Source organism: Ceratotherium simum, chromosome 7 (genome assembly GCF_057802395.1).
Source record: "Ceratotherium simum simum isolate JZ-2026a chromosome 7, ASM5780239v1, whole genome shotgun sequence".
NCBI lineage: Eukaryota > Metazoa > Chordata > Mammalia > Perissodactyla > Rhinocerotidae > Ceratotherium > Ceratotherium simum.
Window position 1 is genome coordinate 74,900,860 of NC_141906.1, and position 14,936 is coordinate 74,915,795.

General features: G+C 34.5%; 1 protein-coding gene across 1 annotated transcript; it reads left to right on the forward strand.

The window, feature by feature from the left end:
* Positions 1-1,419: 1,419 nt before the first annotated feature.
* LOC101407370 (olfactory receptor 8G1-like) lies at positions 1,420-2,379 on the forward strand. Its single transcript, XM_004438391.1, has one exon. It carries the CDS (start codon positions 1,444-1,446, stop codon positions 2,377-2,379), a length of 936 nt encoding a protein of 311 aa, XP_004438448.1. The 5' UTR covers positions 1,420-1,443.
* The last annotated feature ends 12,557 nt before the right edge of the window (positions 2,380-14,936 follow it).

A 14,936-nucleotide genomic window follows, 5' to 3' on the forward strand; every position in this document is an offset into this window, starting at 1 on the left:
TCCTCATTTTTTAATTTGCTTGATTGTCTTCATATTATTATCTTGTCAATATTATTTATATATTTTGGATAAAAGTACATAGTTGGATACATGTTTTGTCTGTGGCTTGCTTTAAATTTTTTAATGGTGCCTTTTAAAGAACAGTTTTTAATTTGGATAAAACTGTATTTATCACTATTGTATGGTTAGTGTGTGTAATCTAAGAAATCTTAGACTACGCCAATGTGTTGAAGATTTTCTTCAGTGTTTTCTCCAGAAGCTTAATAATTTAGCCTTTATAATTAGATTAAGATTAATTTTCAAATTTATTTTTGTTTAGCTATGAGGTAGAAAATTTTAGATTTTCTGTTTCTTCTTTTTTATTTTTATTCAAGTGGAATTCATTTGTAATTTTACTTTGATGCATGTAGTGTTAAAAAATCTGTATGTGATTAACAGAATAAAGGACTGTATTTATGATTCTATATCCCCTAATTTTATGATTGCTTTTCATACCCACTTACTTAGTGAAAGATAAAAGAGATGAAAGGAAAGGTTAAAACATTACAATTGCTGTTTCTGTATTTTGAAGGGTGTGATTATTCTTTATTTTCCAATTGATAGCTTGTTGTAAGTAACAAAGACAACGGCACTGTTGTTACTCTCAGAGTGCTAAGCTCTGGCAAGTAAATATTGAAGTAATTTTACTTGTCCAAGTTTATCAACTAGTAAATGATGGGTCAGCGTGTGAACACAGACACTTGGACTTTAAGGCCTACTCACTTAGCCACTGCTCATAGTTCTTCCCTCAAGCAAAGACAAGAGTATTTGGTCCAGAGCCGCAAACTAGTTAGCACTGGGTCAATTGAGCTAGCACATCTGCACAATAAATGTTGTTTGTGGTGTTTTATTTCAGTAAAAATATTAAAAATCTGAAGGTTTTATGTAGAAACCCAAAATTTCTGAATTTGATTAAAAAAATTCCAAAGGTGTAGCTTTAATGGGCCTCTTTTCACCCCTGGCAGAAGTTAGCTGCTGGGCAAAGAGAATGCTACAGTCAACAGGATTTGTTTTCTCCACCATGTTGCTCAGCCACTTTCTCTCATTTTCAATGGCTCCCCTAAGCTTTTAATTCTGTAATCTCGTTTTAGAAACAATTAGCTTAAACATCATCAAAATGTTCCAAATAGGGAGTGGTCCCTCGAAAAATTTAAAATGAATATCATTAAGGCTGAAATAGTTTTATATGAAATAATTTACTACACTTCATATTAAGGTATAAAAATGTTTAAGATAAATATTACTTAGATAACTTTATACAGAGTTAAAATTATTATACAGAAACAAAAACAATATCTAAATCATTAATTTTCTATATGAGGTACCTTTTAAATGGAAAATAACAAGGAATGTCTCCAAAAATCATGTCTTTCTCTCTCCCAGTCAGAAACTCCCCAGAGGAAAATGGCAGCAGGAAATCACTCCACAGTGACTGAGTTCATCCTCGCTGGGCTAACAGAACAGGCAGAACTCCAGCTGCCCCTCTTCCTCCTCTTCCTGGGAATCTATGTGGTCACGGTGGTGGGGAACCTGGGCATGATCACACTGATCGGGCTCAGTTCTCCCCTGCACACCCCCATGTACTATTTCCTCAGCAGCTTGTCCTTCATAGATTTCGGCCAGTCCTCTGTCATTACCCCCAAAATGCTGGCAAACTTTGTGACACAGAAGAACATCATTTCCTACCCTGAATGCATGACTCAGCTCTATTTCTTCCTCATTTTTGCTGTCTCAGAGGGTTACATGTTAGCTGCAATGGCATATGACCGCTATGTTGCCATCTGTAGCCCCTTGCTTTATAATGTCATCATGTCCCATCAAGCCTGTTTCTCCCTGATTTTGGGAGTGTATATTATAGGCCTGGTTTGTGCATTTACTCATACAGGCTACATGTTTAGGGTTCATTTCTGCAACTTTGATGTGATCAACCATTATTACTGTGATATCCTTCCTCTCCTAAAGCTCTCCTGCTCTAGTACCTATGTCAATGAATTACTTATTCTATGTGTTGGTTCATTTAACATCTTTGTCCCCAGCCTGACTATCCTTAGCTCCTACATCTTCATCATTGCCACCATCCTCCGTATTCACTCCACTGAGGGCAGGTACAAAGCCTTCGGCACATGCAGTTCCCACATGTTGGCAGTTGTGGTCTTTTTTGGTTCTGCTGCATTCACATACCTGCAACCATCGTCAGTCATGTTTCTGAACCAGGAAAAAGTGTCTTCTGTGTTTTATACTATTGTTGTGCCCATGCTGAATCCGCTGATCCACAGCCTACGGAATAAAGATGTCAGTGTTTCCATGAAGAAAGTGCTAGACAGAAGAATATTCTTGTGAACAGAAACAAATGCAGACAATTTATTAGACCTGAGTCATTGGCTATTACATTGTATTAATTGATGTGTTTCATTTTAGTCCATCTGTTAAGGTTTTTCCTGTGTGGTGGGATTCTACTGACATTATTTCTTATCTCCATGGTCTTTTTGATGCTATTTCTTCCTGGATTTTTCTCTCCTAAATATCATGAGGAAACAGACTGTAAGAAATACTAAGGATGACCTGGATACATGGACACAGTAATGCCATCACCATCACTTCCTCCCCTTTTCTTCCATACAATTGAAAAAAACACAATCATCAACCATAATGAAAATACTATCTTCTAACAGTGATTATCTATCTCCTTTCTTCTATCCAGTCAAAAATCAATATAAATCATACAATATGACAGCTATTGTCTCTAGTTTTTTTAATATGTCTAGGCTGGAGCAGCCTTTTCCCTGACATGTCTCATCTTATATTGCATTTGTGTGGCTTATTGCTTCCACCTCTTACTTGAGAATTCTAATCAGAACTCAAAATCTTAGCTAAGGACCGTCATGTTCTGTGATAGTGCTCAATCTAATATACTCCCTAAATTGTCATTTATTGTTCTAGCTTGTACTTGCCTGCTTATTGTCCAAATCTGCACTGGACTGTAATCTCCATGAAGTTAGCCACCCATACATGTATTTTACTGTTGTATCTCCAGGATGTAGTATATTTCCTGCTAATGAGAAGGTCCTTGATAATTTTCTTGTAAATTATTTCCTCTTGTAAAATAGTTTTAGGATAACCTTATGTATCTCATACTGTCTTCATCCATGAATCTCTCCAATTAGCTACATATGCTTTTTTATTGTTGTTTAATAAACTGAGTTTATGTTTGGAGAGTTCTTCAAAGATCGGCAAAATAATTGGTGACATCCTGACATTTCTATACAAAAAATTAAAAGTATTAGTCTTGATGGGATTTATTCCAGGGATGCAGGGATGGTTTAACATTCGCAAATCAATCAACGTAATACACCACATTAATAAAATGAAGAACAAAAGTCACATGATCATCTCAATAGATGCAGAGAAAGCATTTGACAAGATACAGCATCCATTTATGATAAAAACTCTGAATAAAATGGGTATAGAAGGAAAGTATCTCAACATAATAAAGACCATATATGAGAAACCCACAGCTAATATCATCCTCAATGGTGAAAAACTGAAAGCTATCCCTCTAAGAACAGGAGCCAGACAAGGATGCCCACTGTCACCACTCCTATTTAACATAGTACTGGAAGTCCTAGCCAGAGCAATCAGGCAAGAGAAAGAAATAAAAGGGATCCAAATTGGAAAGGAAGAAGTGAAACTGTCACTATTTGAGGATGACATGATTTTATATATAGAAAACCCTAAAGAATCCACCAGAAAACTTTGAGAAGTAATAAACGAATAGGGTAAAGTTGCAGGATTCAAATCAACATACAAAAATCAGTTGCATTTCTGTACACTAACAACGAAGTAGCAGAAAGAGAAATTAAGAATACCATCCCATTTACAATTGCAACAAAAAGAATAAAATACCTAGGAATAAACTTAACCAAAGAGGTGAAAGATCCGTACACCGAAAACTATAAAACATTTCTGAAAGAAATTGAAGAAGACACAAAGAAATGGAAAGATATTCCGTGCCCTTGGATTGGAAGAATTAACATAGTTAAGATGTCCATACTTCCTAAAGCCATCTATAGATTCAATGCAATCCCTATCAAAGTTCCAACCACATTTTTCACAGAAATACAACAAAGAATCCTAAAATTTATATGGAACAACAAAAGACCCCGAATAGCTAAAGGAATCCTGAGAAAAAAGAACAAAGCTGGAGGTATCACACTCCCTGATTTCAAAATATACTACAAAACTATAGTAACCAAAACAGCATGGTACTGGCACAAAAACAGACACACAGATCAATGGAATAGAATCGAAAGCCCAGAAATAAACCCACACATCTATGGACAGCTAATCTTTGACAAAGAAGCCAAGAACATACAATGGGGAAAAGAAAGTCTCTTCAACAAATGGTGTTGGGAAAACTGGATAGCCACATGCAAAAAAATGAAAGTAGACCCTTACCTTACACCATACACAAAAATTAACTTCAAATGGATTAAAGACTTGAATGTAAGACCTGAAACTGTGAAACTTCTAGAAGAAAACATAGGCAGTACGCTCTTCGACATCAGTCTTAGCAACATCTTCTCAAACACCACGTCTGACCAGGCAAGAGAAACAATAGAAAAAATAAACAAATGGGACTACATCAAACTAAAAAGCTTCTGCACAGCAAAGGAAACCATCAACAAAACGAAAAGACAACCTAACAATTGGGAGAAGATATTTGCAAACCATACATCTGATAAGGGCTTAATCTCCAAAATATATAAAGAACTCATGCATCTCAACAACAAAAAAACTGCCAACCCAATTAAAAAAATGGGCAAAAGACCTGAACAGACATTTCTCCAAAGAAGATATACAGATGGCCAACAGACACATGAAAAGATGTTCAAAATCACTAACTATCAGGGAAATGCAAATCAAAACTACAATGAGATATCACCTGACGCCCGTCAGAATGGCAATAATTAACAAGACAGGAAACAACATGTGTTGGAGAGGGTGTGGAGAGAAGGGAACTCTCATACACTGCTGGTGGGAGTGCAAACTGGTGCAGCCACTATGGAAAACAGTATGGAGATTCCTCAAAAAATCAAGGATAGAACTACCATATGATCCAGCTATTCCACTGTTGGGTATTTATCCAAAGAACTTGAAAACACCAATTTGTAAAGGTACATGCACCCCTGTGTTCATTGCAGCATTATTCACAATAGCCAAGACTTGGAAGCAATGTAAGTGCCCATCAAGGGACTAATGGATAAAGAAGATGTGGTATATATACACAATGGAATACTACTCAGCCACAAGAAACAATGAAATCCAGCCATTTGTGACAACATGGATGGACATTGAGGGTACTATGCTAAGTGAAATAAGTCAGAGGGAGAAGGTCAAATACCATATGATTTCCTTCATTAAGTAGTAGATAATAACAACAATAAACAAACACATAGAGACAGAGATTGGATTGGTGGTTACCAGAGGGGAAGAGGGGAGGGAGGAGGGTGAAAGGGATAATTCGGTACATGTGTGTGGTGATGGGTTGTAATTAGTATTTTGGTGGTGAACATGATGTAATCTATGCGGAAATAGAAGTACAATGATGTACACCTGAAATTTTTACAATGTCATAAACCAATGTTACGGCAATAAACAAAAAATTAAAAAAAAAAAAAGTATTAGTCTTGAGCTCTTTCTCTGTAAAACTCCAGTATATTTGTGATAATTTGTGAATACGTGATTTCTTAAGTCATTAAGTTCTGTTAACAACTGAGAAGTTTATGAAGCAAGACTTTTCTTTTGATTTTCAAGTATGCAACATTAAAGGGTTAAAAAATAATAGTGTAGTTCGTGTCTGATGAGTAAACATAGCAAATCTGGTGGTAGAGTGATATGTGGAACCTAAACCACCCAGTCTAGACCACCATAATTCCCCATACCCAGAGCAGAAAATAAATTCACCTATGCTGGCATCAAGAAAATTATTTACTATGTAGATATTGAGTGAATTTTATTATATGTAAAACATACTTCAATAAAATTGATTAAAAGACAGAGATAGTAGTAAAGAGTTAAATACAACAACCTGCATTGCTGCAGCCAGAGGAAATATTTTATTTTTCCTTTTTGATGAGGCTGGTTAAGTTACTTTGGTCAGATTCCAGTTTATGCAGCCTACTTTATACATCTTATTTTTAGATTCTTGGGTATACAAACTATAATTTGTTCACATCCTTAGAAGGAAGGAAGGAAGGAAGGAAGGTGAATGGGCCATGACTTTATAGTACTATCCTCTGGGAACTCTAAAACTGTGTCATGTATCCAAATGAACATAACAAGTTGGCTGGGCCTCCTTGCCTGAGCAAGATATCAATCAATCATGGACTCTATTAATCTGAGCCTAGGAAGACCCCACTGTCAATCCATTTCTTCTACTTTAAACTGAGTTAAAAGATTTCTCTAAAATAAACCAACCTATCAGCTTATTTACTATTACCAGTGTACCTCAGAATAATCAGTGAAAAATTTACCAGAATCGGATTTAGAAAAATACCCCCTTAATGACTATGACGACCTAGTTAGTTGCTCGGAAAACATATGTTTGAAACTCCATATAAATTATTTTTCATATCATCCCTCTGTTCTCTCTCAGAACAACTGGCTCTTTTTATTCTTAGGCAGTAGTGCTTATGGTAATTATATAATATTTTGAATGCTTATTCTTTTTATTTCTCTCACTTCCATGGAATATAAGCTCCAGTAGGGCAGAGCATACACACTCAAATACTCATTCATGAAACCTCTGGTTTCTCATGTCATATTCTCTCAGAGCACCTCTCATTTCAGCAGCAGACACCTTAGTTAGTTCTGTACAAGCTGAGACTCATGTTACATTAAGGATAATTCACATGAAATCTGCAACATAATCTTTCCGTTTCAGTCTGGAGCCTTCTCAACTCCAGGTGTCCACTTGACCCATGTACAAGTCAGCCCAGAGAGTTCTTCCCTTTGGGTAAGACTTAGCTAATGATACTGGAGACTGTATAAATGCGGCATATTCCTGCCTCTCATGGAAGCTGCATTGGGAAACACTATGAACACTCTTCATGAGGGGCTAGCAAAATTAAACCCTCATGGCCAACAACAGCACCTCAACTTTACACTCCAATATGGGCTTTTTCTTAGTCACATTTTGACCCAAATGAGGGAACACTACTTTAAAGGAAAGAAATAAAAGCACCACATCTAACAATAATTTAAACCTTTTCAAAGTAAGTTCAGTTAAAGCAATTTATTGCAATTATTTTCAGAAAATGATATTCAATATCTTGAATAAAAACAAATATAATTTTGATTTTTAAGCAAAGTAATTTGTCTTTATAAAGAATGAAAATACTCTCTGTAATACATGTATTCCCATTGTTCCTCGATATCTTTTATTTTTAGAAGAAAAAAATTATCATCTCTCCTTTTAGGCGTGGTAAGAACTCTTCATGGGTTTATAGCATTATCTATCAGATTCTTTCATTCAGCCCACAAAATAAAATATTCCAATCATTAGTCCTTTATGAATATATTGCAATATTTAAATACAATTAGTAGGGGTCAAAGAAAATATCTTTCAAAGATTACCTAGTAATTTAGGTTTCCAAGCTGTCATAACAAAGTGCCACAACCTGGAGGCCTTCAAACAGCCAAACTTTATTGTCTCAATTCTTGAAGCTAAAAGTCTGAAATCAAGATATCAGCATTGTTGCTTCCTTCTGAGTGCCCTGAGGAAGAATCTGTTCAATACTTTTCTCTTCACTTCTGGTGATGGCCAGCAATCCTTGGCGTTCCGTGACTTGTAGATGCATTATTCCAATCTCTGCCTCTGTCTTTACATGTTGTTCTCCCTGTGTGTCTCTGTGTCCAAATTTCCCTCTTTTTTTATAAGGATACTAGACATATTAGATTAGGATCCACCTTACTGACCTCATCTTAACTTGAATACATTAACAATGACCCCAACTTCCAAACAAGATCACTTTCACACATATTGAGAGTGAGGACTTCAACACACTTTTTTGGGGAAACAGTTCAAGCTACCACACATAACAAAAAATTAGTTTTCCTGATTTTATCTTCTTCCTCTATGGAAAACACTTTAGAAAGTCTGCTTAGTCCATGTCCTCAAAATTTCCTGAAATTTTGAATTTTTAAATGGCTGAGGAGGAAACTTTCTGGAGCTCTAGCAATATCTGTCACATCTTCATTACCAACCCATAATCTATCGAAAGAAATAAATCACAACTATGTGGCAATATTAATCAGTTGGGGAATCAATGGAGATAAAAGGGAAGAATTAACATAGTTAAAATGTTCAAACTTCCCAAAGCAATCTACAGCTTCAACACCATTCCTATCAAAGTTTAAATGACATTTTTCACGGAAATAGAACAAAGAATCCTAAAATTTATATGGAACATCAAAAGACATTGAATGGCCAAAGGAAACCTGAGAAAAAAGAACAAAACTGGAGGTATCACACTCCCTGTCTTCAAAATATGCTACAAGGTTATAGTAATCAAGACAGCATGGTACTGGCACAAAAACAGATACACAGATCAATGGAACAGAATGGAGAGCCCAGAAATAAACCCACACATCTATGGAAAGCTCTTTTTTGACAGGCAGCCAAAACATACAATGGAGAAAGTAAGATCTCTTCAATAAATGGTGCTGGGAAAACTGGACAGTCACATGCAAAGGAATGAGAGTAGACCATTGTCTTACACCATACATAGAAATTAATTCAAAATAGATTAAAGACTTGAATGTAAGACCTGAAACCATGAAATTTATAGAAGAAAACATAGGCAGTAAGCTCTTTGACATCGGTCTTAGCAGCATATTTTCAAATACCATGTCTCACCAGGCAAGGGAAACAAAAGAAAAAGTAAACAATTGGGACTCCATCAAACTAAAAAGCTTCTGCATGGCAAAAGAAACCATCAACAAAATGAAAGGACAGCCAAACAATTGAAAGAAGATATTTGCAAATCACTTGTCTGACATGGGGTTAATATCCAAAATATATAAAGAATTCATGAAGCTCAACAACAAAGAAACAAACAACCCAATTAAAAAATAGGCAAAAGATGTGAACATTTTTCCAAAGAAGATATACAGATGGCCAACAGATGTATGAAAAAATATTCTATATCCCTAATTATTAGGGAAATGCAAATCAAAATTACAATGAGATATCACCTTGCATGCATCAGAATGGCTATAATTAACAAGACAAGAAATAACAAGTGTTGGAGAGGATGTGGAGAAAAGGGAAGGGAACCCTCATACACTACTGATGGGAACGTAAATTGGTGCAGCCACTATGGAAAACAGTATGGAGATTCCTCAAAAAATTAAGAATAGAACTACCGTATGCTCCACCTATTCCGCTGCCAGAATGTTCAAAGAACATGAAAACACAAATGTGTAAAGATATATGCACCCTTGTCTTCATTGCAACATTATTCACATTAGCCAAGCCTTGGAAACAACCTAAATGCCCATCAAAGGATGAATGGATAAAGAATAGGTGGTTTATATACACATGGAATACTACTCAGCTATTAAGAAAATATGAAATATTGCCGTTTGCAACAACATATATAGACCTTGAGGGTATTATGCTGAATGAAATAAATCAGATGGAGAAAGTCAAATACCATATGATCTCACTCATAAGTAGAAGATAAAAACAACAACCAAAATGACAAACAAACACATAGATACAGAGATTAGCTTGGTGGTTGCCAGAGGGGAAGAGGGGATGGAAGAAGGTGAAAGGGCTGACAGCACATGTGCGCCGTGATAGATGGTAATTAGTCTTTGGGTGGTGAATGTGATGTAGTCTACATAGAAATCAAAATAAAATGATGTACACCTGAAATTTATACCATGTTATAAACTAATATTACCTCAATAAAAATAAATAAGTAAATAAATAAATATACAAACAAATAAAAGTAAACACTAATTATTTCTTTTTCCAAGAGTGCACAATGGTTCCCTTTTCTAAACATCTTCACCAACACTTATTTCTTGACTTTTTAATAATAGCCATTCTAACAGGTGTGAGATGATGTCTCACTGGGTTTTTATTTGCATTTTCCTGATGATTAGTAATATTGAGCACCTTTTCATGTACTTGCTGGCCATCTGTATGTCTTCTTTTGAAAAATGTCCATTAAGATCCATTGTCCATTTTTTAATAGGATTTTTTTTTTTTGCTATGGTGTTGTATGAGCTCTTGATGTATTTTGGATACATAATATGTACGTTTATCGGATATATGATTTGCAAATATTTTATTTCATTTGGTAGGTTGCCTATGCTTTTGGTGCTAAATGCAAAATATATCACTGAGACCAATGTCAAGAAGTTTACTGCTTATGTGTTCTAGAATTTTTCTGGTTTCTGGTCTTATTGTCAATTTTTTAATCCATTTTGAGTTAGTTTTTGTTTATGATGTTAGATAGTGGTCCAGTTTCATTCCTTAGCATAAGCTGTCCAGCCCAACACCATTTATTGAAAAGGCTATCTTTCACTATTGTATATTCTAGCTCCCTTATCCCAAGGTAATTGACCATATATGTGTGCGTTTATTTCTGGGCTCTGTGTTCTGTTCCATTGATCTGTGACTGTTTTCATGCCAATATCATGCTGTTTTGATTACTACATCTTTGTAATATAGTTTGAAATCAGGAAACACAATGCCTCCAGCTTTGTTATTCTTTCTAAAGATTGCTATAGCTATTGGGGAACTTTTCTGAATCCATACAAATTTTACATTTTTTGTTCTATTTCTGTGTATAGTGTCATTGGAATGTTGACACAGATTGCATTAAATCTGTATATTGCTTTCCGTAGTAGGGACATTTTAGAAATATTATTTCTTGCAATCCATGAGCTCAGAATATCTTTTATTTGTGTCGTCTTCATTTTCTTTCATTAATGACTTATAGTTTTCAATGTACAGGGCTTTCAACTCCTTGGTAAAATTTATTCCTAGGTATTTTATTATTTTTGTTGCAATTGTAAATAGGATTAATTTCTTATTTCTCTTTCTGTTAGTTTGTTATTAGTGCATAGAAACACAATAGATTTTTGTATATTGATTTTGTATCTTGTGACTTTACTGAATTCTTTGATTAATTCTAACAATTTTTTTGGTTGAGTCTTTGGGGTTTTCTATATATAATATCATCTGCAGTTAATGACAGTTTCACTTCTTCCTTTCCGATTTGGATACATTTTATTTTTTTTTTTTCTTGTCTAATTGCTCTGCCTGGTATTTCCAATACTATGTTAAATAAAAGTGGTGAGAGTGGGCATCCTTGTCTGTTTCTGATCTTATAGGATAAGGTTTTATCTTCTTGCCTTTAAAATTCACATTATCTATGGACTTATCATATATAGTCTTCATTATATTGAGGTATGTTCCCTCTATACCTACTTCATTGAGGGTTTCTACCATAAATGGATGTTGAATTTGTTGTATTCTTTTTCTGTATCTATTGAGATGATCATATGATTTTTATACTTCATTGTGTTAATGAGGTATATTACATTGATAGATTTGCAGATGTTGAACCATTCTTGCATCCCTGGAATAATCTCACTTTATCATAGTGTATGATCTTTTCAATGTATTGTTGAATTGGGTTTACTAATATTTTGTTGAGAATTTCTGCATTAATGTTCATCAGGGATACTGGTTTGTAGTTTTCTTTTATTGTGGCATTCTTGTCTGGTTTTGTTATCAGGGTAATGCTAGCCTTGTAAAGTGAGTTTGGAAATGTTCCTTCATCTTCTATTTTATGGAAGAGTTCAAGAAGGATTGCCATTAATTCTTCTGGGAATGTTTGCTATAAGTCATCAGTGAAGCCATTTTGTCCTTTTTTTGTTGGGATGTTTTTGATTGAATCTCATTATTAGTAAACAATCTGTTCAGATTTTCTATTTCTTTTCTTTTTTGTTGTTGAATGAATTATCTATCACCATCCTTTTATTTTTTTATTTTTATTTTATTTGTCCATTTTATTTTTATTTACTTTTTTATTGTAATAACATTGGTTTATAAAATTGTATACATTTCAGGTGTACATCATTATACTTCTATTTCTGCTTAGATTACATCATGTTCACCACCCAAAGACTAATTACAATCCAACACCACACACCTGTGCCTAATCATCCCTTTCACCCTCCTCCCTGCCCCCTTCCACTCTTGTAACCACCAATCCAGTCTCTGTATGGGTGTGCTGGTTCTTGTTGTTATATGGAACAACAAAAGACCCTGAATAGCGAAAATAATCCTACGAAAAAAGAACAAAGCTGGAGGTATCAGACTCCCTGACTTCAAAATATACTACAAAGCTATAGTAACAAAAATAGCATAGTACTGGTACAAAAACAGACACACAGATCAATGGAACAAAACGGAGAGCCCAGAAATAAACCCACACATCTATGGACAGCTAATTTTCAACAAGGGAGCCAAGAACATAGAATGAACAAAAGAAAGTCTCTTCAATAAATGGTGTTGGGAAAAGTGAACAGTCACGTGAAAAAAAGTGAAAGTAGACCATTGTCTTACACCATACGCAAAATTAACTCAAAATGAATTAAAGACTTAAATGTAAAACCTTAAACCATGAAACTTCTAGAAGAAAACATAGGGAGTACACTCTTCGACATCGGTCTTTACAACATATTTTCAAGTACCGTGTCTGATCAGGCAAGGGAAACAACAGAAAAAATAAACAAATGGGACTACATCAAACTAAAAAGCTTCTGCACAGCAAAGGAAACCATCAACAAAGCAAAAAGACAACTTAAAATTGGGAGAAGATATTTGCAAACCATATATCTGATAAGGGGTTAATATCCAAAATATATAAAGAACTCATACATCTCAACAATGAAAAAACTAACAACCCAATTAAAAGATGTTTTATTTCTTTATGATTCAGTCTTGGTAGGTTGTATGTTTCTAGGAATTTATCCATTTCTTCTGGGTTGTCCAATTTTTTGGCATATAGTTGTTCATAATGGTCTCTTATGATCCTTTGTATTTCTGTAGTATTTTATTTCTGCCCTCTCTCTTTTTGTCTTGCTGAGTCTAAGCAAAGGTTTGAATATTTTGTTTATATTTTCAAGAAAACAGCTCTTAGTTTCATTGATCTTTTTATTCCCTTTTTAGTCTATTTCATTTATTTCCACTTTAATTTTTATTTCCTTTCTTCTACTAATTTTGAGCTTAACTTGTTCTTCATTTAAAGCTATTTGAGGTATAAAATTAGGTTGTTTATTTGAGATTTTTCTTGTTTCTTGATGTAGGCTGTTCACTGCTATGAAATTCCCTCCTAGAACAGATTTTTCTGTATCTCATAAGTTTTGGTATTTTTTTTTCCCTTTTTATTTTTCTCAAGTAATTTTTTGATTTCTCTTTTGATTTCTTCTTTGATCCATTGGTTGCTAAAGCAAGTTGTTTAATCTCCACATAGTTGTGAATTTTCCAGTGTTCTACTTGTAATTGAATTCCAGTTTCATACTGTTTTGGTAAGAAAAGATGATTGGGCCGGCCCGTAGTTTAGCGGTTAAGTGCGTGCTCTCCGCTGCTGGAGGCCCGGGTTCAGATCCCGGGCACGCACCAACGCACCGTTTCTCCAGCCATGCTGAGGCAGCATCCCACATACAGCAACTAGAAGGGTGTACAAATATGATGTACAACTATCTACTGAGGCTCTGGGGGAAAAAAATAAATAAATAAATAAATAAAAAGAAAAAAAAGAAAAGATGATTGATGTGATTTCATCTTCTTAAATTTATTAATACTTGTTTTGTGGCCTAACATATAATCTATCCTGTCTATCCTGGAGAATGTTCCATGTGCACTTGGGAAAAATGTGGTCTGTTGCTTTTGGGTGGGATGTTCTCTATGTGTCTTAAGTCCATTGATGTAATGTGTCACTTATAGTTGATGATTTCTCATTGATTTTCTGTCTAGATGATCTATCCATTGGTGAGAGTGGGGTATTAAATTCCCCTACATTTATTGCATTGCTGTCTATTTCTCCCTTTAGGTATGATAATATTTGCTTTCTATATTTAGGTGCTCCTATGCTGGATGCATAAATATCTACAAATGTTATATCCTCTCGTTGGATTGACCCCTTTATCATTATGCACTATCCTTATTTGTCTCTTATCACAGTGTTTCTTTAACATCTATTTTGTCTGACATAAATTCAGTTGCCCTAGCTTTCTTTTGTTTTCCAATTACATGGAATGTCTTTTTCCATCCTTTCACTTTTGGTATTTGTGTGTGTGCTTGCATCTGAAGTATGTATCTTGTAGGAAACATGTAGATTGGTCTTGTTATTATATATTCTATGTATTTTGATTGAAGAATTTCATCCATTTACACTTAAAGTAATTACTGATAGGGTGTCCTTAGAACATTTTGTTAATTTTTTTCTGGCTGTTTTGTAGTTCCTCTGTTCCTTTCTTTTTCTCTTGCTCTCTTCCTTTATTAATGAGAATTAATAATTTTCTTAGTGCTTAGATTCTTTTTATTTATCTTTTTTGAATTTACTGTAGGTTTCTGTTTAGTGATTTCCATGAGGCTTACATAAAACAACTTGTATTTGTAACAGACTATTTTATGTTGATAACAACTTAAGTTTAAATGCATTCTAAAGTTCTACACTTCTACTATTGTCCAATTTTGTTTTTGATGACACAATTTACATCTTTTTTATCTTGTGTATCCCTAACAAATTTTGTAGTTCTATTTAGTTTTAGTACATTTGTCTTTTTACCTTCATACCAGCTTTACAAGT

Bases quoted from the DNA above. Each gene is read 5' to 3' on its own strand.
- LOC101407370 (XM_004438391.1), top strand. From the start codon at position 1,444: ATGGCAGCAGGAAATCACTCCACAGTGACTGAGTTCATCCTCGCTGGG.